We start from the raw sequence: 27407 nt of genomic DNA, 5'->3' as shown, positions 1-27407 counted from the left end.
TCGACTGGGACCTCCCCAGTCAGCCAGGACATACATTCATAATCTAACAGTGTTTCTGGTATGACAGTCCAGTTGTTGATAGGTAAATATGTGCATTCGAGCGTACTTCAACATACCTTAGTGTGTTTGTACATAAAAAAAATCTAAGCTTCTTTTTCAGCTCTGCTACATTACTGAAGTCCAGTGTCACAAAGAAAGCTGACTTGGAGTATTACTTTTTCAGCCTGCAATTGCCACGGACATGCCACTGATTGCTACTATGATGCTGATGTTGATCAGCGTCGAGAAAGTTTAAACATCCATGGGCATTATGAAGGTGGAGGAGTCTGCATTAACTGCCAGGTAAAAATGTCATTTTGCTCCGTTTACATAAATGACATTTGAAGAAGGGCTGCAGAAGAGGGACTGTGTCCGCACCAATAGTTTGGAGGCTGGCCAGTGCAGATAGGTCCATCTCTCTGGTGTTGTTACTTGTACTCAAAGCATGGAAAAATGTGTCTGAAAATAATTACATTGTACAATATTGCTTGTTAATGTAGAAAGGACACATATAAATTGTATTCATGCTCAGTCCTGTGTGATTCAAATACAGCCACACAATGCAACAATTAAATCAACTACAAAAATTCCCTTTCCTGTTATTAAAAACTCTGCCATTTTCCTGCTTAACAGAAGGAAGTAAAATTAACCAAATAAAATTCCAGCTTAGGGCAGCTGGTTCCTAACTGCAGCAAAACACAGAGGGCTCTTCTTCATCAGCAGGACTAAAGGTGGCATAGGCTATACCAAGAAGGAAGCTTATGGGTATTGAAAAAGCATAGAATAGTAGAAGGGACCTCTGGAAGTCATCTAGACTAGTGCCCCACTCAAGCCAAGGCTAGATAGAAAGTTATACCAGGTTGCACTGAGAAATGTCTGGTTGAGTTCTGAAAATTTCTGAGGAACAAGATTACACAGACTGCATAATGTTCTACAGCACTTAATTGCTTTCATGGTAAAGAGATACTTGTTGCTGAGAGACAGTAAGGAAGTTAAGGGGCTCCAGCCTCTTAACTCTCTTAGAAGCTTGGTTGAATTATATCAACAAGCGTAGATTTGGAATCAGAGACTTTACACTGTATCTGTTGTTAATGAATAGCACGTTCTTGGAAAGAGAAAGAATTTCTCTTATCCTGAGTAACTTCTGTTCTGCTCTGGCTAATTACAATGAGGAAAGGTCATACAAGGCTCTGATCAACTTGTTCTTATCTTGGGCTTATGTCTGCTCTGAGTGGGACTGAGCCACCTGATCTCCTGAGATTCCTTACAACCTAAAGTATTCACTGATTCAGTCATTTCGAGGTTAAATACATCCAGACTTATTTGGAAGTTTGTCTTCCTTTTCTTGTGTACTCATGTGAAGTATGACGACAAGCAGCTGATTAGAACATAAATCAGAGGGAAAATGATCATCAAGCCTATGTTCTTATGAAACGTGCATTGCATCATGATTCATGTATTACCATGCTGTGCATTTAAAAATAAAGCTGTATTTAAAGAACAACAAAAGAAGGAAATATCCAGTAAAATTTGTAGGAGATGTTTCCTATCCTATTGCCACAATATAATCAGATATTGTTGAAAAGGCAATTGGAAAAGAGTTATTTTTACTGGCATGAGTAGAAGAAATGTTCTTTGTCTTCCAATTGACATTTCTGTGCAGAATTTTGTTCATGCAGTCTGGTAAGATTTATCATGTTGCTCCTTCCTGGCAGTTCTTTGTTCATGAGAGAATGTTTCTCTTATATTGCCTCCAAGATAGAAAAGAGCAGAATCTAAATCTGCGAGTCCTGGTTATATGGCTGATATTAATTGCTTGCAACATAATTTTGTGGAAGTTATGCTGGATTAAATGAGTTTACCATAATTATAGCTTTTCTTCCCATAGATAAAGCACATGGATTTTAATTTACTTTTTCTGTTTATGTCAGAGCCAAAAAGTGTTAGGAATGGATGCTTGAACAAAGAAGTGATAGAATTGAAAAGATGCATACAAAGATAGATTCAGTTTCTCTAGAGTCTAATAACAAGGGAACTCTGGAAATCACATAGCCCAGCCTCCTACTCAGAGCAGGTCTAATTAGATCAGATTGCTCAGGGACTTGGTCAGTGAAGCCTTGAACACCTTCAAGGACAGAGATGCCACAACCACTCACGACCACCTCAGTATCTGATTGCAACTGCAATATCAGTGGTGCTGGTCTGTTCTAATCCTTACCCTCAAGGTCTGCACAGGTTCATCACCTGCCCCAGTCCCAGGGAGAGGCCCAGGCACTCTCTGGAGGCCCAGACTTGGACAGTGTCAACCACCTCCTGGAGCTCTGACTGGGGTGGCCTCTGACGTGCCACAGGTGTTAGCACCAGTAGTCTCTGACGAACATACCCTGCAATGTGTTGAGACCATCACTAAGTGATCTCCAAGTAGCCCTGCACAGTTTTGAGAGAGATGAGGGGCACAGATGGCCCCTCTGTGCTCCTGCTGTGCTAAGTGCTGCAACAACCACTGTGTCTCCATCAGCTGTGCAATGTGAGCATCACCCTACCTGATCTAGCATCAGCCTTGCCCAGCAGTAACTCAGACCTGAAGACAACAAAAGAGGCTCCTGGAAGAGCTGGAGACAGAACCCAAAACTGCTGTGCAGACTGAGAGCTCCAACTATGAGCAGCAGCCCTAGCAGCATCCTGGGTGCCCTGCTCATGAACTGCTCCACCAGTCCTTCCACTGAATGCTGGGTCCCTGCTCAGCCCTGAATTGCAACACTCCCTATGGAGGAACTAAACAGCGAGTGGGAGCTGGGGGCAGCTGCTTTGGTTGCTCCAGGACAAAACTTCCTCCCCACCTCTGATTCCCCACTCATGAACCCACAGAAATGCCTCCTGTCTGTGATTTACTCAACTGGTGCCAGTGCCCCTGCATGCTCCTGCTGCTCCATCACAGGGAAGAGCTTTGCTGCACAAGTTGAAATACACTCAGGACTGTGTTCACAGGGGAGTTACACATTTTTGCTGTAGTTCAAGTTACTTATGCTATTTTTTTCTGTGTGCTTAGAACACATGCTTTCATAATGGAAGATCTGTTTTGTGCTGACCTTACTGATCAGGTTTTGGTTTATTTCTGTGTTGCTGATCTTTGACTTAGGGTATTAAAAAAAATAAATTATAGCTATAATGAGGAAAAATTCATGATGCAGTTGCCTGAACAATGTATACATTTTGATAAGAAAGCAGCATAAAAAGAGATAAATACCATGTGGTAGGGAAAAGAGATTTCCCCCCCCTAGATTTTTTATTAATAGCTCTTTTTTATAATGCTTTAAAGATACATTTCAGCTGCCTTATGTAAGAATACTGTGATTCAGAACTCTGCAGAGAACAGGTGGCTAAAGAACAGCAAATGATGAATGTGGTCTTTACTGCAGTCATGTTCCATTTTTTTCCTGTGCTTTTAGTTGTATATAGAAACAGTGTAAAGGATGGTATTGTTTCTTAGTTCTTCCGAGTTCCTCTTTTTATCTTATATTCTCCATTTGCTTTATTTTACACAGCATAACACAGCTGGTATTAACTGTGAGAAGTGTGCAGAGGGTTACTATCGTCCTTACGGTGTTCCAGCAAGAGCTCCTGATGGCTGTATACGTGAGTCCTTCTCTATTAAGTGTCTCCTCATGGTGGCTTTTGGGGTTTTTGGCTATAATCCAAGCATGAGGTGCATCCTTTAGGGAGGAAAAAGGAAAGAGAGGACAAAAGATGTTGGAGAACAACTGCAAATTACTTTCTGTGTTGCTTTAGACCCTTTGGGACCCTGTCTTTCTACTTGTGTTAGAGTAGACCCAAAATTTTCAGACCAGCAGTAGGACAAAGAGAGGAAGTAAGCCAGAAAAGGCTGCAGAGATGGTAGGATCACAGAAGCCTGAAGTGTTGCTACACACACCCCAGTGAGCTGGCATGACTGCTAAGAAGCCACTCTTATATCCTACCCTCATGACCTTGCTTCCCGTAGTTCTCTGATGTACATTTGAGGTATTCTTTGGTATCTTAGTCACTTGAAAATTTTATTCTATATCTCAAAAGGTCATGAGGATCACCACTCCTGTTTTATGCACTGCTGAGCCTAACAACTGATAAATAATGCAATAGGATAATTACTAATATAGAATTTAAAAAACAAGAACTGAGTATAGGTAAGAGATAAACATGGAATTACTAACAGGCTGAAGGAGCCTTGTGATGGCTATGGTTTGCTGTGTTTGGGTATTGAAATGAATGGGAAGTCAATGGAGCTGTGTGGCATGCTGCCATAACGTTGCATAGGGTGTCTAAGGGAAGGTGGATGGAGCGTGGTGCTTAGCTTACACCATGGAGAGAGATGAGCAGATGCCATGGAATAGGTAGTTGCAGCAGTGCTATGGAGCAATAACATGGAGCTATCTGAATTTAAAAAAAATAAACACTCTAAGAAAATAACATAGGTCCTGCTTCTAAGGGATATCGTGAAGACTAATTCATGATGCAAACTACTTGGAAAATATGTAACAGCATGCAAATGTCAATTCTTTAAATAACGAGGCATTCACAACAGCAGATTTACTGTTATAATGCCATTGTGCACTGCTGTAAAAGGCAAATGAATTCTATTCCAAAGAGTGCCTAATTGCTGATACTTGCTTAGCCTGCAGCTGTAACTCGGAGCATGCAGAGGGCTGTGAGGAAGGCTCTGGCCGCTGCCTCTGTAAGCAGAATTTCCAAGGAGAAAATTGTGAACGCTGTGCTGATGGATTCTATGGTTACCCGTTTTGTTTCCGTAAGTATACAAATAAAAACACCTCTTTTCCAGTATTTTAAATGTGCATTAAAGAATTAACAGTTTTTGTTACACTGTGTCTCACGGTCTCAGGGACTGTAGTGAGAGAGATGGGAGAAAATGTGTGTTCTCTTTGACAACGCCTAGGATTTGGAACTTGCATCCCTGATAAACAAAGCTTGTGGGCTTTTGCAGGATTCTAAAATAAATCAAAATAACTCTAAAATAGCACCTGCATAATGTTGGAAAGGTGCTTCTGGCAGAGCATAGGGCTTTCAGCAATGCTCTCTTATTTTTGGTGGACTGCGGGCAGGTGCAGATATGTGGTCTAAGGAAGGGTTCCAGTTTGTTTCAGATTTTTAAAAAAGTGGTTGAAGGAAAGGTATTTGTAAATCTGAAGAAAATACACATATTAGAAAAAACAATGTGACACAAATGCTGAGTGCTACTGCTTATGGAGCATTGTAACAGAGTGCTGACTAATGCTATTGATTAATTGAAAATTAGATTTTTACTTTAAAATAGAGATATTAAAATTGTGTTGTGAATTCAGCAAATTAAATGCTTTCCCCATAAACAAATTATATATAAAATAATTGAGGAAAGAGTAACACCAGAACTGTGTTTGCTGGATAAAAGCTTGTGACTCCACGATCAGGTTCTAAGAATGCACCAGTGGGATGTTTTGTGCCCTCAGAAGAAGCATGTTTCTGACAGCCAATAGAAGTGTTGTTAAGCGTAAGATCTGAGGTCTGACTAAAAGAGATGCACCATGATAAAAATGGAAGAAAAGGGAAATCAATACAAAACAAAGGAGGAAAAAAACAGTGTAAAAAATGAAATGTCGTTTGAATTTAATCGCTATGGTAATATAAATCCTCTCTGTACAGTGTACTCAAGATTGTCACATCTAATTTATACACTTGTTTGTTATCCTGCATTTTAAAGTGAATTCAGCTCCGGTAGACCTTGATCTAAATCCCACCGATCTTTGTAGCATGAACTTTGGATCCCACCTTAATGGAGGGATGTTTGTTGGGATGTCTTTCCCATTCCTAATCGAGAGGATTCTCAACTACAAAGCTCCCAAGATTTAATGTACATGTCATGAATTCTGGGAGTTCAGGCAGCGAGTGACAATGCCACATAACAGGAGATGGACCTTCAGCTGTAAGCAGGAAATGTGAAATAAATATGGAGCTCCTTAGATAGCTCTCATAACACCATCTAGCAAGAGAAAGCTTTCTGTACCAAAGGGAAGGGAGCAGGAAAGGAACCTGGTAGCATTTCCAAATGGTGTCTGGCCATTCATTTTTTTAAGAAGGGACATGTACCTGAATTGGAGATTTAAAGTAAAATGTTCCTTATCCTGTTCCTAACTGAAAGAAACCTAAGCTGAAGTTGATTGCTAAAGTTATGCCAATATCATGATCTCTGTATTGACAGGAGATGACTTCATGGTTTGTCATAACCTTTAGTGAAATTACTGTGTCTGTTTCAAATACACTTCTTTGTTTCTTTTGTTTTAAAGGTATTCCTGTATATCCTTTTACTACTCCAAATCCAAGAGATGCTATGGCTGGTGACATAATTGGCAAGTTCTTGGTGTCTGGGTTGCCCCCCCCCATTTCCTCATGTCACTATTTTTCACTATTTCAGTGGTCTCTGCTCTTTCATGAAGATTTATGTAGTAATTTTGCCACTGTTGGTATTTATCTTTCAGAGACCCTTTGTTCTTGTGTGAAGTTCATCATATTGTCATGTCTGTATTAAACAGTTTAGTAGGCTCATTTCAGAAAGAGTTCTGGATCAAAATAAGTTTGACAAGCTTCTGGCAAGCATCTGCCGAAGAGGCTGACCATCTTGTTTGGTGTTCTTATGAAAGATCCTTCAAGACTTTCTGACATGTGCAACTTGTCAGATGCTTTGTGCTGTAAATCTTTTAAGGCTAAGTGGCCTCTGCTTCTGGACTCTCCTCTTGCACCTGACAAACTGTGCATTGCTCTTGGCAGTGAAGAAATTGATTTCTAAGAAAGCTACATATTTCTTATTTAGCCCACTGCAAAGCTGCCTGAAATCAATACAATTATTCCCTCAGTGGGTTTATATTTTTTAGTGTATATTATTATACTGCAGAACTGAGACATCATCACAGCTAGCACTTAATCAATTACATACTTGTAATGCACTTCAGGATTTAACAAAACCTCACAACCTTGGTCATGGCCTAAAATCAACATTCTTCTCCTTTATTTCTATTTGCTTTAGTAGAAAGGGAGTTTATTTTGGCAAATGAAAAAGTGTGTTCTTCTGTGAAGGTAGCAGACATTCAGATATAAGCAGACAGTACAAATCCATATATGTTTTTACAAGTCCCAGTCGTTTTCTTGAAAGTGTCTGCAGTTACCATCATAGCCCACAAAGCCTCAGTCTCCTGTACCACTTATCTCCTTTGTACAGCATCCATCTGTTGCATATTCTCTTCTCTCACGTATTTTTAAAAGGAGGAAGGAAGAAAACTCCGAAGATAAAATGAAGAATTGTTTACGGGAGAGAGCAGGTCTTGAGCTACTTACATTTTCAACAAATAGCATCTGAGTCTGAAGGCATAAGAAAGACAACTGCCTCTAAGTAGATGCTTCTGTGTCTGTAGAAGTAGTAAATTTATACTCCAGAAAAAGCACAATTAAATTTTTCTTTAATGAAGTTTGTGTGTAAGTGTCATACAGATACTTTTGTTGGTTCTAGAGTAATAATTACTAAGCACTGATCTGGTTTTCTCTGCAAAAATGTGAGGAGTTGCCTGATTTTCTGCACTAACTTTGTTCCTTTCTTTCTTCCCCTTTCCTGTTGTAACTAGAAGGTGGCTGTAAACCAGGATATTTTGGCCCCCAGTGTCTGTGTAAGTGCCGTAGTTTTGTTGATGCTTGGAGCCTGCTCTCTGGTGTAAATGCCAGCATTTGGCTTCCAAGTGAAATAGGAACTTCGTGACACCGCAAATGTTTTTTTTTTTACAAATGTGCTCTTTAGCATGCCAGTGCCATGGTGCAGGAGTGCTGGGCAGTGACTGCAATGGAAACACTGGACAGTGCAGATGCCAAACTGGATTTCAAGGGTTTTCCTGTGATACCTGCGCAGCTGGGTATTTTCATTACCCTTCTGCCAGGGCAAGCCAAAACATTCCCTTTCAGCAAGCATATCCAAAATATAGACTCAATTTTCATACTGAGGAATGAAGTTCTTTTGCCATGGAGATATGTTCATAAGGGGCTCTCCCAAAATTCACAGAAGTAGAAAAAAGGAATTAAAACACTATGAGGGGTATATTTCTATCTAAAAATGCCCCTATCTCTTTGATCATTGTCCACTGTGTGGAGCTGTCAGGCTCCAGTTTGAGGATGGATTTAGTAACATTGATGAAATTTAGAATACCGGTGGGAACATTTCTGTTACTTGTCCTTTTTTAAAAAAAAAAAATTGTGTTTAATTTGAGCTTGCAACCTCACTTTGATGCATCAAGCCAGCCTTTCTAATCAATACTAGAAAACTCACTGGTTTTAAACTTTATTAATCATCTCTGTACTGTCTTTTTAGGTATTTTACTAATCTCTCCCACCTGAGATTGTAATTCCAAACCACAAATGGTTTCATTTTAGTCTTGAAAAGGATGGAACTACTTTCAGTGGTTGGCAAACCACTTGAGATCGATAAATCAGACTCTGAGTGGGGACAGGTCAAATGTAGTGCTTCAACACTGGTATTGAACCCAGTAGTTGCTTTGAGCCTGACTCTTTTGCTCTTTCATTAATGTCTCCCTTGATGCTGTATTATTACTGATGTGGGCAATCAATAAAAGCTGTTACAAATCAAAATAAATCTGATTAGAAGATTTTGGTCCTGTTAAGCATGAGGCAGTTGCTTTTTCTTTCATTTTTTAAATTTTTTTTTTTATTTCAAGATAGATAAAAGAAGAGAGCCCGTGCAGAGGCTGCCCCTGAACTCTTTTCTCATTTGCAGTGTGCGAATGTAACTCAGCAGGTACCCAGCCTGAAGTCTGTGATTTTCTTGGAAGGTGTCTTTGTCGCTCTGAGGTAGCTGGACTTCAGTGTGACAGCTGTCAGCCTGGCCACCACTCGTTCCCTGCCTGTCAAGGTAAGGCTGCTGATTGTATGCACAGCATCAAACAGGCCCCTGAAAAGGCAGACAGGAGTTCTTTTCAGGTGCTGTCCTGCTTTTTACAAGAGAGGGAGGTCAATGGAGTATAACCTTGAATATCATAATGTTCCTGTGTGCATATGAGGAATCCATCAAGTCCTGTCTGGCTGCTAAGTTTCATCTGTTTTGCAGTGAGAGAAAGAGAGGCCTTTAATCCTTATTGAGTTTTACATTGAGAAAGAATATAGGGTATTGATGAGTTCTGGCATATGCTTTCCTGTACAGCGTAACAAGAATTATATAGAACATTATGATTTACTTCTCTCACATTATTTGTGATTGTTGGCTATAGCAGTCTTCTTCCTTTTGGGCTTGCATACTTGTTTATGTCCTGTGAATAGACAGCAGAATTCTATATGCTCTTGCAAAGATATATTATGTTATGTTGCCAAATGCAATGGCTGGAATAAAGAAATACTGCATGTCTATGTCTCTATGGTCTGGAGTAGATTAGCATTTTTTAATGAAAAACATGAAGTCAGGGTTCTGTGTTGGTACACGCTGTTCAGTGGTTTTCTTAAAAAAAACCACCACTTTCTTTTTTCTTAGAATGGAATCAGAAGACAAATCAAACCAATACTGAATACATTTTAACTTTTAATACCAAAAGCTGAAAAAAATACATAAAATCTTAAAAGAGCATGCAAAAACAAATTGTAAAAGATGCATAAAAATAGTTGAAAACACAGTCAGTGGGATTACTCGGAACTGCTGCAGTTCACAGCTTGTTCTGTTAAAATAAGCTGCCATGGGTTTGAATTTAAACTAATGCAACATGTTGCAAAATGTGGTGAAAAGTGAGCAGTCCAGCCTGCTACTCTTGTTTACAGTTGTCATCTTCAAAGGAGAGGTAGATATATAACTTTCTGGCTGCTGACACGAAAACTGATCTCTCTGGTCTTGCCTTGTTGAACTGAATATAAGCTTTATTCAATAAACGTAATATGAAAATAAAGCCTTTAAACTAATCAGTGCTATTAAAATGAGGAGAGATTGCAATATAATGTTCAGCTGGGGGTGGACTTTAGTGTAGGTGTAGCTTCAGTATTTGTATTTCTCTTCTACTGATTTCCTAGCAAGCCCTCTGTCTTTGCAGACATTTCTGAAGTAAACAGCAAAGTCAGAGGTCCTTGACTGCAGCAGAAAGAGGAACTGAAAGGGGGAATCAGGAATATGAATGTGGAATGGAAAGACAGTGTTTGTTTTATATTTCTGTCAATCAGCCATTTCTTCCAGTCATAAAATCCAAGTGATGAACTGCAACACTTTGGCATGTACATTGGGCAGCTGGGAATCTCCAACGAGCTCCCATTCATGTACCTATGAAGTGTGGTCCTGTGTAACTTCCTGAATAATTTCAATAAAATAGCACATCTTATCTGGAATAGAGATATCAGACTAAAATAGTGATAATTCCAAGAGAAGTTGGTTTTTATAGTCTGGCAATAATTCTTGTTACAGTCTGACCATGTGCCTTGTGTATTAGACGCAGGTTCCTGCAATGCACAGCTTCCCATCTTGTAGGATTAAGATGTCAACAGTATTTCACCTTGTGCATCATTTATTTGTGCATCATGCTTGTGCATCATCATCTCCTTTATTAATAATCTTGTCAGCCACTAAACCTTGCCTGGCTTTGTGGATGCTGTTTGTCAGAGGTTGGTTCTCAAAGGTGTTAAGTAATTTTCTCATGTGATCTTTCCATTTTAAGATGCATTCCTGTCCCTTACACATGTGTTTTTTCAGGCATCGAACTAAATCTTTAAACTGTACATTACAGAATTGCAGTATGAACCTGATTATAAGTGGCTGAGGACGCAATTACATTGTAAGCATCTATTTCAGGATATTTATTTTTGGTGGTAAAATTATGGTTTGTCTGGATTCCTCATGATAACTTTACATTCAAAGGTGACAGTTATTTGTTTGGGCTTTTTTTGTTTGCAAACTCAGGTTTAAGTAACTGCTGGTTTAGACGTGTATCTGTTAGGATAGTTACTATTTTTTTTCTCTGTGCAGATTGTAACTGTGATGCTGTTGGCTCAGCGGAGAACACATGTGATCCTCAAGGGCAGTGTCTGTGCTATAGTAACTATGCCGGACTTAGATGTGACCAGTGCGCACCAGGTTATTACAGCTATCCCAGCTGCTTGCGTGAGTAAAAGCCTTTCTTTCCTTTACTGGAGTTACCTGTGTAACTGTGTTAATTTTGTTCCATCTAAAGCTGCCAACAAAACCAAAGATCCAGCCAGCGGCCAGGCTTCCTGGCAGGCACGCACTCTGGTAGTCCTCCCTGGCACATCATCACTGTTCCTGTGCTAGTTGGATTAATGTGAGCATGGCAGTGTTCAGCCTTGGCACAGTTGTATCTCTCTTTTAAAATATGAAATCCAAAGCTTAGGCTGGGCTATGGACATGTACGTTTATGAGATCTAGCTCACTCATCTTACAGAACATAAACTGTTTCAACTGGTATGGGCTTCTAATATTTGATACATTCTCCAGTAAGCTTTGAAGTGCATTAGTGTGTGCTATTGACATGCACCAAGATTGCACCATAAATCCTAGTCTAGAAGGACTTGACTTTGCAAATCATCCACCTCCCATTATTTTTATTTGCCCTGTGTGTAAATCATTGCAAACATAAGACCCTGTGTAGGAATCAGAAACAATAAGACTGCTGTATGCTGTATTTCAAAACCTATTTCTGGCCCCCCTTCCCCTCAGATCTAAAGGTGTGATGGGCATACGATTTTATATGCTTTATTACACCGTCATATTTTTAAGTGCAGTTGTAGTTACAGAATTTGCCCTGTGCTTTCTGTAACCAAAAGAAGATCAAGAAAGCAGAAAACCAAAACCAAGCCTGCTCTTAGGACAGGACAAAAAACTTGAGGAAGGGAGATTTAGTATCGTTCCAGATAATCTACCTGTTTCTGTCAAAAGTAGGGGAAGAAAACAATGCCAAAATGGTACAGATCACCACGAACTCATAGGTTCCAAGCAGGGATGAGGACCCTATAAGTTATGGGAGGACCTTGTGAGCTATTTGTTGCAAAGGAAAATGAAGAACACTCTGGACAAATAGAACTCAAACCCCTATAGCACTAACGTTTTGGGAAGTTATTGCTTGGTACCTACAGGGTGAACCCTCCCACCACTGTCACTGTTTGTCGTTGTGTAGCTTGTGAGTGCTCTCCCGATGGTTCCCAGCACGGTACATGTGAGCCAATGGTGGGGCAGTGCAAGTGTCGAACGGGCGTCACAGGGCGGCAGTGCGACAGATGCCTTTCTGCAGCCAACAGCTTCCCCAGCTGCGAAGGTAACACTTCTGAGGGAAAATCCTCCATTCTGATTTGGCTCATTCCCATTTTTATTGCAGGGTTCTCCAGGGCAGTCTGTTGCATGCAAAGTTGTATAGAAACTCTCTGAAGCATGGGGAGGGAGCGACATACCAGAAGCATATATTAGATGAGCCTATTTCTTATTCTAGATGTTATTTCATGAAGTGAACTGTAAGATTAAAACCTTTTTTTAGGTGATGGCACAGAAACTTTAAGAAAATGTCTCTTAGTTCTGTAAGATAGTGCTATATTTTTCCAAGTGACTGCTTAGCATACCAAGCCAAATAGTCTAAACCAGGCTAAATACATGTTTGAAAAATCATTATTAAATGCTGGTCTTAAAGTTTCAAGTTTGAGTCCCTCCAAGGTAATCATATTAAAAAGCTCTTTCAAACTTACACCTGCTACACTTCTGCACTACTACATTCCACAGCTCTGTTTACAAAAGATCTTTCAATTTGTTTGTTTTTTATTACATAAAGGTGTCAACAGTGAATGTGACCCTTCAGGTAGCATTGGTTCTCATTCTGTAAGTATTATATCACTGCAGCTAACAATATGTGTTAATAAATCACGTGTCATTGCTGGACACATTCACTTCATTGCCCAAGCCCTGAAGTTTGCTTTTAGACTGTGAAAGAATTGCACAAGTTTATTTGCAGAGTAAGAGTGGAAATAAACTTTGTGTTTTCTTCTTTGATATATCAGTGCAATGTTAATGATTTAAAAAATAAAACTTTTCTATATGGAATATGCATACTGTATAAGTTTTTCGGTATGGTAGAATGCTAATCTATATAGGCAGATGTGCATACATGCCTGTGCATGTCTCAAAGACCCTCTACTTCTGGGTTGCAATGGGCCATTTCAGCACCAAATTATTCTTGAAAAAAATATTACCTCGTTGTAACTCTTGCTATTCCACTATTATCATTATTAATACAGTGATGGTTATTAGAAGTATCATATTACCAGAAATCACGGTCATGGCTAAATGTGTAGCAAAGAAGACCTAGAGGTTAAGTCTGACTAATGTAAGAGGTATCTATGTAGGCTCATTTATACAGCTGTGTGTGTCTTCCACCTAGAAAGGAAGGAGATAATATGAAAATAAACTATTATTTGTAAGGAAATTCGGTTTTTAAACATTTTGAAAAGTAGTTAATACTTTAGAGCAGTTCTTATAAGGCTAAAAAAGAATTGGAAAGTACATCCATTGAGAAATTTGGAATAAATTAGATATGGAAAAATATGAAAGGAACCATCCTGTGCTGATAGTATGAGACAGAAAAATCAAAGAAGTCTGAATCAGCCACAGTCTCCATGCATCTATAAAAGTCAGCGAACTGCCTGAACTGTTAATAAGCTCAGTACTGAAGAGCAGTATGTATTTTATGGAACAGTTGAAGCCATATTAACTCCTTTCTGTCATTAGGGCTATTGTCAATGTCTTCAGCACGTTGAAGGTCCTACCTGTAGTAAATGCAAACCGCTGTACTGGAACCTGGCCAAAGAGAACCCTGAGGGATGTACAGGTATGGCTTAACGACATATTTATATGGCTTTATGGAATGTTTTAAATTCCCTTGAAAGTAATCTTTATTTGCCATCACCATCTTAACAGAATGTTTTTCATGCTACTTAATTGTAACACCAAATTACCCATGATACCAGTGGTTACTTTTAGAAATAAGACCATAATTTCAAGTTTGCTAGTGTTAGACCAAGGTGTGCTCTGAGTTACAATGTGTACTTCATATGGCACTATGGCAGTTTTACTGGAGTGAGAAGAGATTGCTGTCCTTCACACTGAAACCAGAATTTGGCTCATTGTTTTGAGGAAAAGGTGCTTTTTCACTTGTTATCATCTCCTACCTTGTAGAGGATGAAAAGCCTTGTTGTGGCCTCAGAATGTGACAAATCTGTTATGGTTTATGCCTACATAATATAATCCAATATTTTCTAACAGCGAGTGTGTGTTTTTCAGGCAAATAATAATAAGGATTTAGAAAAGATAAAAAAAATCTTAAAGGTTTTTTTTTCTTCCCAACTATTTCCTTTCCAAAAGGTTCCACCACAACAGCTACTTAGGTAGAATGAGCAGCCTTAGAGCCAATACCAATATCATGACAACTTTAGCTCTAAATCTCCAAATTCTATACAGTCTAAACATCTCCTAAAAGATTTATTGCTGCGCTTTTCATGTCATTTATTTTCTCTGTGTTCGGTCACAGAGTCAGTACTGGGTTTCACCAAATCTCTAGGTCAGCATAGCTCCTTCCTGCAGTATTTGCTTCATTTATGTGTCATACGGAGAGTTGAACTGGTCCCAGAGTAGCACTGCAGAATAGGAGCTTCCAATAAGGCTGGACGACACCGTTTTACATAAATTGTCTGAATGTTTCTAAGAATTAAAGCTGTTATAAATCTAAACTCAAGACTGTTTTTGTTAAACACAAGTTATAGGACATGCCATAAAGCACATATACACAGAAATCCTCATTCTTTCTCTTCTCACTTTATGCTAATATCCATTTGCTATTCTGAACCTTCCAGAGATTGTGGCTCTAAGACTCAGAACTGCTGATTCATTTTTGGATTGAGGTTTTTTGTGTGTGTGTTCTCCTTCCCACTTGTCCCCACAAAGTATTCTGGAAAGATGAAATGCAGATTGTCTTTTTCTCATCTGTGCAGCGTGCCAGTGTGATGTGAGTGGAACACTAAGTGGAGTTGGAGAATGTCAGCAGGTCAGTGACATTAAAAGAAAAACTTTAATTAAATTTATTTTTTAAAGATAAATTGTTGTAATATTTAGTAAGGTAGAAATCTTAGAACCGATTCTTGCTTTTGCACATAAAGTATCTAGTGACATCCTAGGGATGTATCAAAGTTCTGAAAATTTTTCATCATCTTGATTTTGTGTATTTTCTAGTCTACTCAATTGAAGGTGATGAATGACAGAAGTTCTGTCAAGATAATATTTCTGTTGAGATCAGAATGTTCTTCCTCTTTAGAATTAGAGGGAGTTCACAGTATTGAAAGATAAAAGTTCTGAAAAAGGCGCTGAAACACTTTTGATCAAGTTGTTTTCTTCATAGGAAAATGGGCATTGTAATTGCAAGTCTAATGTTTGTGGAGATTCCTGTGACACTTGCGAAGCTGGTTACTACGCTCTTGAAAACAAGAATTATTTTGGCTGCCGAGGTAAAATGAATAAAGGACATCTCTAGCAGCACATTTGCACCTAGCACAAAAGTCTTTGGAATCCTCTAGGTTGTATTTTGAAAATGTGGGTGTATTTGTTGAATCACTTATGAGCACAGCATTTTGTGCTATTGGTTATAATTGCTTGTAACCTGTGTGACTCTGCCTTCCAAAGTGAGAAAGAACAAGGCAGATGTTACCACTGTGGTTCCCTGCCATTCTGTGGCTTGCTCACTTGAGGAAAGGTGTTCCTCTTTGACTTCATTGTCCTTTGCCTTGCATTTCCCTGTGCCTTCTTTACCGCCACCTGTCTGAGGCTTCTCTGTCAAAGCCCACAGTGAAATCACACGAGGCACTGCTGAAGCTGTTCTCAAAGATGATAATCGAAAGTCATTCCTTCTCTCACTCCTCGCTGGTTGTGGGGCCAAGGATGGTTGATTTTCCTGCAAGCGTTACCCATAAGACTGTTCTGCTTAGCAGTTTTCTGAGGTCTGCTGCTGCAATAAAAGCTTAAAATGTTACAGCAGGTACTAGCTTGATATTTTTTGCAGTATATTTGTCTTTTGCTTTAGCCCAGGGCTCAGTGTGTTTTCAAGCAGAGCCAGATGGCTGTGATGTGGAGAAAGTGGCCCTTCTTCTGCAGGATACTCTGCCATGTGTTGTGAGGGGTCTAGGGCTACTTCAGCACTTCCATTCCCTCCTTGTCCCCCCTCCCAGTAGATTCAGATTTGTTAAAATTATTGAAAACACTTTCACTGACTTCAGTGTGCTTTACACCTGTCCAGGGTAGGTGCAAGAGTTTTATTTTTAAAGCATTGACATACTTCTAACAATAACTTAAAATGTGCAGAGTTAATAATAATGGATAGTGTATCAAACACAGCTTTCATGCCTGTATTCAAGCCACAGAGCTGTGAAATAGATGTGGTTTCACAAAGGTGTTGAGTACTTTATTCTTGATTTCACTGAGGTTACAGGTGCTCAACACATCTTAGAAAACAAGATACTTTTACATTAGGATGTAAATATTTGTTTAGGATCTCTCAAGCTTTCAATTCAACTTGAAACTTTTAGCCTAGACATACTTGCTCCTTAGTACAACATACTATGCCTCATGCCTAGAGGTGTCCTTTAGTTTGTGCCACATGTCCTATAGAAAGTCATTCAATATTGTTCAATATTGGTTAAAAATATGAATATGCAATTACATGAACACATATGTTCTTGTGTGCAGTTTTTGTAATATAAATTAAATGTTGGCTTAGCAGACTGAAAAATTAACATTTCTGTAGTTAGGTTTTGTTTGTTTGTTTGTATAATTTTTCATCATGACATTGTTGTAGAAATTATGGCTTATTAGCAAAACATTTGAATGGCTGTTCTGCAAAACCGTGATCGAGCACTTGGTAATCTGGCATGGCTTATTACTTGTCTTTTTTTTTGTTTTTTAAAGTGGCTTTTGTCACATTCCAAGGAGAACTGAAAAAAACCCCATGAACATGGGAATTTTGTCACATTCCAAGGAGAACTGAAAAAAAACCCACGAACATGGGAGGTCAGAAGTAATTTCAGTTTATGCATGTGTGTTTGTAAGAGTCTGCGGGGCGGGGAGCCTGAAGGGCCCCAGAAAGAGCAGATGAGTCAGTAACGGTGTTTAATTAGCCGAAGCATGGTGTGTTTTCTGATAGCTTTTATCACTTTTTCCTGATGGGATGTTTGACTTCTGCTCTTTGCCTGGCAGGCTGCCGCTGTGATGTTGGAGGATCCCTCAGCCTGGTGTGTGCCGAGCCCTTGGGTAGCTGCCAGTGCAGGGCGCATGTCGTGGGGACCACCTGTCAGGAGTGAGTTTGGCTATAAGTCCTGATGGCTGGTGCTGCAGCACAGTTCTTTTGAAACTGCCCAGCCCTCCCTTGCTATCCTTTTACATGAGATTCTGAATTTGTTTTTAAATAAGCTGTAAATGATGTAGTACAATAAATTGTAGTATTAGTTACAGATACCCATTTTGCCTGGCAGTTTTCTTCTGTTACTTTAATAAGATTTTTTAAACTTGTTTCCTTAAATAACCAATAACCTGTTTTGCAACAGTATTGCATATGTATCTATATATCTATGAAGACTTATCTAGGAAAACATATGTAAGCTGTAAAAGCTTTTGGAAAGAGAGTTCTCGTTACATCCACCTTATCAGCTGTCTTTAATTTATTAGTTGCTATCAGGATTCCTCTGTCATCAGTAGGTCACCTTGCTTCTACCACTTTATGTACTTACATGTAGACTGTACAGCAACTGGTAATTCTTTCTTTGGTTGTTTTTTTTTTCTTCTTGAAAGACCTGAAAAAAACTATTTCTTCCCTGATCTACACCACATGAAGTTTGAGATTGAAGATGGTACTACTGTCAAGGGAAGAGAAATCCGGTTTGGCTATGATCTCCAGGAATTTCCTAGCTTCAGTTGGAGAGGATATGCCCAGATGTCCTCTATACAGGTAAGCTGGTATTTCATTCAAGGCTTTTGGGTGAAAACATAGATGTATGGTATATATCTCTCCATAGTACTGCTCTGTGTATGCAAGGTCATGGAGAAACCAGAAAAAAGGACAGGATCTCACTAATCCAAACACTTTGGCACTGTATCACTCTTTGGATTAGTGAGTGTTGCTATTATTGTAAGTTGGTCTTGGCCCTGCCATCTGTTGTCTGTCTATCTTTGCTTTCTGCTTTGCATTTCTATTAAGAAAGTGGAAGTCTCTGGGATGATGGTGACAGAATTGAGGAATATACTTGCAGAGCAGCATATGGGAGCTGGCAGTCTAGAATTTATTGCAGCTTTTAGCAGTAAAAGAAAATGAGGCTTTTTGCTCCATTCCCAGATGTATAGAACTGAGAAAGCCTGTATGCTTTTGGGGAAGCAGAAAGGACCACGGTGATGGGGAGGTTACCATTTCACAAGCTTCTTGAAAAGAGACAGTGAGTGGACTGTGCTGGGTGAACTGGTGGGAGCTGGATTAGGATTGGAGCTTCAGGATTTGGGGTGGAAAGAAGAAAACCAAACCCCTGGGATTGCACCATTCTTAGTAAATAATGGAGGCTGTGGGACGCAGCCTCCTGCAGGCTCAATGCTGGACCAGGCTGACAAGAACTGTGTGGCTCCAGAGGTTTCAGTTCAGTCCCAGAGCAAGGAGAGTCATAGCATTGAATTTCGAAGAAACTGAGGGATCTGTTGGAGGAGCAGAAGTTTCAGTGATGGTCTGAGATGTCCGCATGCTGTGGAGCATTGTGTGAGCTCAGACTAAGATCAATGATTCTGGCCTGTTTCTTGGGAAGCCAGGAATATGGACAGCCCTTGATACTATATGTCTCCTTTACGACAAGGGAGAGGAGAATAACAATAAAATAATATCCAGGTTTCAAGATGCAATATCACCATGCATGTTAGTTCAGCCATTCCATGTCTTTCTGGATAGGTTATTATTCAACAAGAGTTTTATTTCACAGGAGGCTTTGTTCTATGTTCTTTTTTAAGCTGCTCAAGTCTTTCTTTTTTCTTACGGAGTTTGTCTTTGCCAAATGTTTTTTCTTTCTCTGGGTGCTAGTAACAAATAATATACTTTCCTTTCCTCCTTTTTCCCTTTCTTTTTATTTTTCCCAGCCAGAGGTGGTTGTGCCTGTCACTGTGGCTTCCCCTAAGCTCTTCCACCTAGTCCTCCGCTATGTCAGCCTGGGCTCAAAAAGCTCTAAAGGGAAGATCTCAATTGCTGAGGGAAAACATTTTGGCACTAATTATACTTGTAAGTGAATTAATTTTCTCACTAGGCTTGCCTGTCTTCCTCTGTCATACACCAGCATTGCCATTCGAGTATAGACTTGTCTGCATGTGCATTATTCTTGTAGGACTTCAGTATGGTGCTTGCATGGCTTCTAACTGTACCTCTATTCAGCGCTTTATGGCTATTTTTGTTTATTAACTTCCATTTTTCAGAATGAAGTGAGGATAACTTTGAATGTGGAAAAATCAAACCTCTACTTATTTCGCGTTATCCTGAGGTATATTAACCCTGGAGGTGAAACATTATCTGGTCGCATATCTGCTTGTCTATCTCAGCCTGAAACAGGTAGGTGCAACTCAATGGTGCAACAGATCAGATGAATCTTAGATCAGAGGAGCCTTTTCATCTAAGTTGAATTTGTAATGTCACTAAAATGCATCACTTTTAACAGTGTCAGTGCTTTTGTGCTTTTCCGAATATATTTTGCCATGTAACTGATGTGACTGTGTTTGCATGAAACCACCTGCTTACGGTAGCAATCACATTTGTTTTTTCAAATGTGTGCCGACCTCAGCACTCTCAGCTCTGCTCTTGGAAGCTCTGAACTGTGTTTTATGAAGCTTTTAAAGGGATAACAGCACTTATTTTGGTTTAATTGCCTTAATATTTCAGTTTAAAGGTGGCTGCTGCCTTCATTCCATGCATAACATTTATTTAATGGTGAATCCAATCTATCAAGTTAGCTTTGTTTACAGACCTTGGCAGCATGTGATGCTTTTTGGGCTCTGATAAAAGACAAATATTCCATATCCTTTGAATGGTAGAGACATACCAAGCCTATATGCAGAATTATCTCTTATTATGCCTAAACTCTGCATATTCATGGGAGTTAATGGAATTTAGTTATAGATCCTTTTAGTAATTTGGAGAAGACAAAACTGAAGACTTCACAGATACCACTCGGCAGAGTGGCAGCAGTTTGTGGTCATGTCTGGCTTATATTGCCTGAGAGGCAGGGAACCAGCTTTTGTCTGTGTCCAAGGGTTTCAAAGAGGCAACCTTTAATATTCATAACAATTGATCCTCACGACTTCTTTTTGATAAAGCATACAGCAGCTATGTTTCTGTTGTACATCATCTCTGCCCAGAAGTTACCTTCAGTTACTATATGTAACTAAACATTTTAGATGCTACCGAGAACCTCCAGTATCTGAAATATTTGGGTGAAAGTTACATGAGAATAGGCCTTGTGTCAGCTGAACATACTGCGAGTCAGTGCAGAGACAGGTTGAATGGAAAACAGTGGAAGGTTGGGCATTTCAGAATATTGCAGAACTGGCCATTACAGGGGCAGAGCTCTGTTTTCCTGAACCAATTTGCTCAAGACTAACAAGAACAAAGACAACAACCACTGCACAGCTCTGTAGCTTACTGTGTGTGGTTGAATGCACTCTTAATTCGTATTGACAGAAAAGCATTGCTCAGCTCCTGTTAGACCAAATTTAATCAATCCAGCACACTAAGCAAGTGGAGACATTTTACACAGTCCCTTATTTTTGTACTTGGTTTTTTTTTTTTGCTGACAGGGGCTGTTCAGAGCAAAGAATTTGTCTTCCCACCCAGCAAGGAGCCAGCTTTTGTCACAATCCCAGGAAAAAGCTCCACAGAGGCTTTCTCACTGGTTCCAGGCACATGGACTGTCAGTATAATGGCAGAGGAAGTCCTCTTGGTAAGAAAACAATTGAGGAAAAGTAGAGCTTGAAGGCTGTCGTGATAGTATAGCTCTGAAGTTATTTGCTGGGAAGAACCATGTAAGTGATTGAAATTCAGCACTAGTGAAAAGAGTACAGCAGCAGAATATCATTATGAAAATTTACAGATCTGCCTCTTTTTTTTTTCTATTTCACCTACTCTAATTTTTCATGCGCTTACAAACTTTATCCAGCATGTGTACCTGTGAAAATGTGTACCATGTATAAAGTAATATTAACATACAGCACAATCGGTTGAGCATAAATGCTCACAGAGATTCATAATTCTTACATATCAAATGTTGTATCTAAAGCTTGACTCAGCCCCAGATGACCAAGGCCTTAGTTTCTTGACAAAGATTCAACAAATAAGTATTAGAAGATGGGCTACATGATTAGCAGGTTATTTTCTAAATGTTTTTATCCTGCAATCATTACTCTCCTTTCACTCACTTGAAGACTGAAAACATTTCTGACAGCAGTTCTGAAAAATTTCTATAAAAAGACAAATTTTTTGAGGTGATCATTTATGAAAAAACCTAAACATGTATGATAACAAAGACAGCATACTGAAATTCATATCTATATTATATCGGGTTAACAAGTAGTCAGTGCCTTTAGTAATTAAGCCTGGGGCTCTGTTAAATTTATGAAATACAACATAAAATGTTACTAAAGAGCTTGCAAACATATTTTTTGCTGAAAGTGACAGTACTTATTATGCCCAGGTCTTTTACTAACACTTTTGAAAAGGAATTTATTAATGATCTTAGTCCAGCATCTTTTCACAATAACAGTTTTTATAAATAAGCTCTAATATATTAATTTAAGTAGGGAAGACAGAGCAAAAATAGACCACCTTTTGAAGTGCAGCTTAATAGATTGCATGGGATATTTTATGAAGATACTTGGGGTATGTGAATCTCCCTTGCAGAGTCACACATGGTTGAGTTGTGTGCATGTGGGTTGCATACATGGGTGAAAACTCTCCCGAGCTGGCTGTGTGATACCAAGCAGTGAGGAGGCTCCTTTATGAGCACTGTCTTGTACAGCACATGATGGGACAGTGGCTTCAGAGTTTCCTTGCTCACGTGGCAGCTGCCTTTGTCCTATCTCTATGTAGGTATAAATAGAGTTAGGGAGGCACATTCAGATGCTATTGGCCAATGTAAGAACAAAAAAAATCCACATCTTGCCGATATCCTCTGTAAAAACGATTTCTGTGGTTGGTTTTATTTGTAGCTAAGTTGTGAAAGTCTAGAGATGTTAATTTTTTAATTTGCTGCACGATCTTGAGTTTGTTGTATTCTTTGTTCTTAGGATTATTTGGTGCTGTTACCCAGTGATTACTACGAAGCATCCATCTTGCAGATAGGAGTTACAGAGCCTTGCACCTATCCTGGACATGCTTCAACAGAGCAGTCAGTATATATGCTACAGAATAAACCATTGCCTTGGATTATTTTATTGTTATCCTGCTGCACTTGAAAATAATAATAATCCTGTGGGTTTTTTGTTGTTTGGGTTTGTTTTGGTGTTAGCTGCTTGCTCTATCAGCATTTGCCATTGGACAGATTTTCCTGTGTCCTTGGTTCAGAGGCAGCATATCTCCGACGTGGGGGAGAAGACAGAAACATACCTCTGCAACAGCCAACTTCTGATCACCCAGTGATGTCCCATATCAGTGGAAGAGAGGTCAGATTCCTGCCAACTAAGTGCAGTCCCCTCTGCACTGTTGACTATAAACCCGCTGGACTAAAATGATTGCAGATGCACAGCTCAGGATTTGCAGATCTGTAATGCATCCCTAAAATAGACTCTGTGCTGAGTTCTGTATTTTATACAGAGCTATGTAAATGGATCAGCTTGGGCAGGTTTATAACTGTGACTTGAGTGGACATTTCACTCTGACATGTAAAATATTCATGTCCTCTATTACTATTTTCTCTTATACTGCTTTTTAAACTACCAAGTGCAACAAGAAGACTTAACATGCCACAGGTCCTGGCGTTTCATCACTGATGCGTGCGTGAAACTTTACTGGTGTGAATAATTGCAGTGAAGTCAAGAGGGCTGTTGAAAGAATTATTTATGTGTTTAAGTGTTTGTAGCCTAAGGAAATACCGAGGAAAAAAACAGTTTACATTTGAAAATAATTATATAGTCAACTGTAGCAAAACTCACTGTAACCACAGTACTTTCCATGCAATTACTTCAAAGTATTTTGAATCAAATATAATTTTAAACAATTTGTTCAGGTAAACTAAAAGAAAAGCTTGATGCTTCGAAAAGTGGCATCGGCTATTTGCTGGAGAAGATGCTTTCACTCTTTGTAGGGAATAGACAGCACTGCTGTAGCAGGAATTGTGTTCCTGGAAATGTTTTTCTCAGTGAAGTAGTAGAGTTAATTTTTATTTGTTACTAAAGGCAGCTTAGATATGAGGGTGACAATTTTTCAGTATCATTAATGTTTCCTCACTGGTAATTTCTACTGGGGAGAAGAGAAATAATAATATATTCATTTCCTAGGCTTATTTTACAGCCCTCCTCAAAACTGTTATAGTGGCAGCTGTTTCTTGAACTTGGTTGACTTTTATCAGTGGACAAAATTATATTTATCAGCATTGCTTCTATTCTGCTGGATGTCTTTTGCTGAGACACTAATGCAGACTGGTTGGCTTGCAGGGCAGGAAAAGGGAGCTTCCTGCAGGAAAGGGAGTGAAAAATCTAACTGCTTCTTTTCTTTTTCAATGATCTTGACCTAGGTCAATTTACAGATGACCATAAATGTTCCTCAAGTTGGTCGCTATGTTCTGGTTTTTGAATATGCCAATGAAGAAGATCGTTTATACACTGCCGAGGTAATAGTACATAGCCCTGGACCTGTCACTCAAGGCAGGGTGAGAATATACAGTTGTAAATACAGGTAAGAATTTCTGAAGTAATCCTAAATGATTAAAGAAGCACTTGGGATATAATTATAGGCTTTGTATATTGGAATCCATTTTACTATGTATATTGTTCAAACTTAGGATTATTTAAAAGCAAGTACATGATTCTCTGGATATTGTGCAAATTTTTAATACTCTGTGTGCAATCAGCTCATTAAATATTGCTACTCCTTCAGTGACATGCTTTCCTATTCAACAGGTTTCTTTTTTATCTGCATTCATAAATCCTTATAAACTATTAATCTCCAAGTTCAAAGGAATAGTATCACTGTTGGCTGCAGGTACCTGTCACTGTCACTCTTATTTAGTTAAAAGAGTGTTCAAGGGCTTTAGCTATAAAAATGTAGCAGTCAGAGTATACAAGAGTATTCCCACCATTTCTAACAAGATCTGCTGAAGCAGAAGTGTAAAGGTCTCTGAAATTCTCAGTGTAGGCATCCTCTAGCCGTTAGACTGTAGGCAAGGCCTTCAGCCAAATGCTTCTTTATCCCAGTTGACTACCGAGGTTACTGCAGATGTTTCTGCACAAGAGATTTTGTCTGTCCTGAGCGAGATTTTCTTTAACTCTTCAGCATTTTAGCTTATGTCTCAAATTAGGATTGTGATCCTGCAGATGTTTATGCCTTTGGGAGAGTCTTCCCAGTGCCAGGGAACTGCAGACATGGATCCTTTTTTCCCATGAGCCAAGTGTTTGGCAGACTGGAGGTTTAGGGATATTCAGGATGAAATTGCCCTGTACTAAAAATCGTTTTCATCAGCATGTTTGTGATACAGAGTACATGGAGCTATATGGAGCAGTGACCTTGTCAGGTTATTGCCAGGGAAAGCTTTTATTTTAGCCTATTATGTGACCCTTTGAGCCCCAAACTACTTGCTATAAAGCTTCCATTTTCTTTTCCATCTTATTGTTTTGGGTTTTTTTATTGTTTTGGGGGGAGTGGTTTTTTATTGATTATGTTGCTTTGTTTTGTTTTATGGACTAATTTTGAACATACTTGTTTGTTTGTATGATACACTAAGAACTTGCTCATGGAAATACAAAGAAAACGCTTGTTACTTTAATGTAACAATACAGTAAATCTTTTCTGCACCCTTTCTGCATTAAGCTAATAGTCACATTGCAAGTAAATTGCTGTGTCATCTTTCCTAAGCAGGCAGCTACAAGTCTCTTCTGTTAAAAAAATAAATCAAGAAATGACATAGTGAGGTATGTGCAGATAAGAGTAACTTGTAGAATCAGCAATATATTATGCCAGGCCTTCTTACAGCTCTATGAGCTTCATTGTTCACAATAAACATTGTAAGAAAATAAAACATTGCAGGCTTCCAATGAATCACAAATAAGGGACCTATATTTCTCTGGTCTTAAATGTCCTTAGCCGTGAGCTGATCTTATTTCTGAGCTGTGCTCTAAACAAGAGTGAAACTTTCATAGTCTCTTATTCCTACAGGAGAAATAGAGAAGCAGTTGTATGGTGTTTATAGTTTCTCACCCGCATGAGTTGGCTGGCCCAGCTGGGCAAAAGTGCAGAAGAAAGAAAGGAAATTAAAGCCTTGTATGACTTCTCTTTAGCAAAAGGCATCTGTTGCTACTTTAAGGAAGTCTCAGAGGTCATGCTCTCTGAATAAGGCAGAGTTCAAAGGCTTTAGCAAGACTCTTCCTCTTAGTATGTATTTGTCTCTACCAAAGAGGCACAGCCAATTTAATGTAGCCAACAAGAGGCAAACCTACATTTTTTCACTTGTATTGAGAAGTATCTCAGTGTGCAGATAGCTTCCTAGTATCAAGGCTTGCCCAGCTTTCATTGCGTGGGTGAGAGTTGCTGATCCACACCATCAATGGCACATGGCAGTATTGGAAAGCAGCAGCTGGTGTGTGCTGGCAACTTGAGCAGCATGGCCCAGGTACAGAAATATTAGTTACGTGCCATGTTACACAGCTGGGAAAACTCTGTGGATAGCATGTGTGTGTATCTGTCTGTTCACATCCTACTTAAAGCTGTAGCTGAAATGCAGATCTGGACGCCTTCCTGTGCAACCTCATCTAGGTGTTCCTGCTCCGGCAGGGGGATTGGACTAGATGATCTTTTGAGGTCCCTTCCAATCCCTAACGTTCTGTGATTCTGTGTGAACTCAGGTCTGGAGGTTTGGGCTCTGGGTAGGTCAGCCCACAAAGGACAAGCAGTATTTTGTACATGGTACATCCTTTGTCCCACTACTGAGGATACTGCACGTTCACCAGTGGCCAAAGGTGATCCAGCAGGACGGCTAGACACCAGTGGTGAGGCTAACCAAAAGCTAGCAGCTGAGCTAGGTGATAGCATAAACAACATGGCAGTGCCAGCAGGCTAATTTTTAATCCTGCTTTCTGTCTCAGTTTTCTTTGCCGCAGCATTGTACTTGATGACAGGAATCGCATTGCAGTCTATGACCTTCTAGCAGACACAAAGATACATCTTAAGGCATCATCAATTAATTTTCTTCTGGTAAGTTTTTGTTTTCTTTTCCCTTTTGTAATACTTGTTCCATGAGTGGGTGAAGAGAGATACTTTTCTCGCTATGTTCACGTGCTGTATGGTAATGTGTGAAATGATGTATATTAGATGCTTGAAGATGATTCCTTATATATACTCAGACATACTGAGACAGACTTGATCAGTTTTAAAGTTAAACAGAGATTTGCCTCTCTTGGCAAGGTTTTTTCCTACTCTCTAGTGCTTTATTTCAGTTCCATTCTCTCTTCTACTTGTAAACTTTAAATGAAAAATCTTTTGGTGGCTTTTATGCTTCATCCTTCTTTTTCTTCATCTTTCACTCTTTTAAATCTTCAAAACCCACATGGGAGTTTCCTGACTCTTTTATAAAATTCAGGTAATAAATACATTAATTAGTCATACTTTTAAATACTTTGAATAAAAAGCCTTCACTGCCCTCTTTTGGCCACACCAGGAATACATTTTTCTGGACTGAATTTTCTCCTATGTTGTTTCTGTTCTTCGTTTTAGAAATACAAGGTGAATTACAGAGCTGGTTAAAATCTAGAATTGAAACCCAGCTATAAACATAGACTAGTTTCATGGAACTGTTAGGATTAACAACTGATACGTGCTTTCTTCATTTCATAAGGAAGTGTTCAGTGGAAACAAATACCATTTAATTTGTCTGCAGCAATTGCTGTGCTAACACGATGCATATCGAAAAGACATTTATATTATTAGTCTGTATCTCCACATGTGTAAGTCTCTTGTGCTAAAAATCTCTGTATTTTTATTTCTAAATTCTAGCTTTCATTCTCTGAATAACTTGCTGCAAGATAAATTTTAATATTCTCC

The 27407-nt window shown here is 39.2% G+C and overlaps 1 protein-coding gene across 1 annotated transcript; it reads left to right on the top strand.

The window, feature by feature from the left end:
• Positions 1 to 223: 223 nt before the first annotated feature.
• On the top strand, positions 224 to 26561 carry LOC104535772 (laminin subunit alpha-3-like; the record flags this gene model as incomplete). Its single annotated transcript, XM_010183082.1, has 17 exons — positions 224 to 342; positions 3585 to 3675; positions 4709 to 4840; positions 6372 to 6434; positions 8858 to 8992; positions 12240 to 12377; positions 12882 to 12928; positions 13835 to 13934; positions 15094 to 15146; positions 15498 to 15603; positions 17345 to 17444; positions 17936 to 18092; positions 19586 to 19718; positions 20960 to 21102; positions 22445 to 22549; positions 23890 to 24050; positions 26468 to 26561. Coding segments are annotated over 17 exons (1877 nt in total), but the record flags the coding sequence as incomplete, so codon positions are not given.
• Positions 26562 to 27407: the final 846 nt, after the last annotated feature.

Source organism: Mesitornis unicolor, unplaced genomic scaffold (assembly GCF_000695765.1).
Source record: "Mesitornis unicolor isolate BGI_N332 unplaced genomic scaffold, ASM69576v1 scaffold53544, whole genome shotgun sequence".
NCBI lineage: Eukaryota > Metazoa > Chordata > Aves > Mesitornithiformes > Mesitornithidae > Mesitornis > Mesitornis unicolor.
Note: the sequence above shows the minus strand (reverse complement) of the source record. Positions and strands in the feature narration are given on the sequence as shown.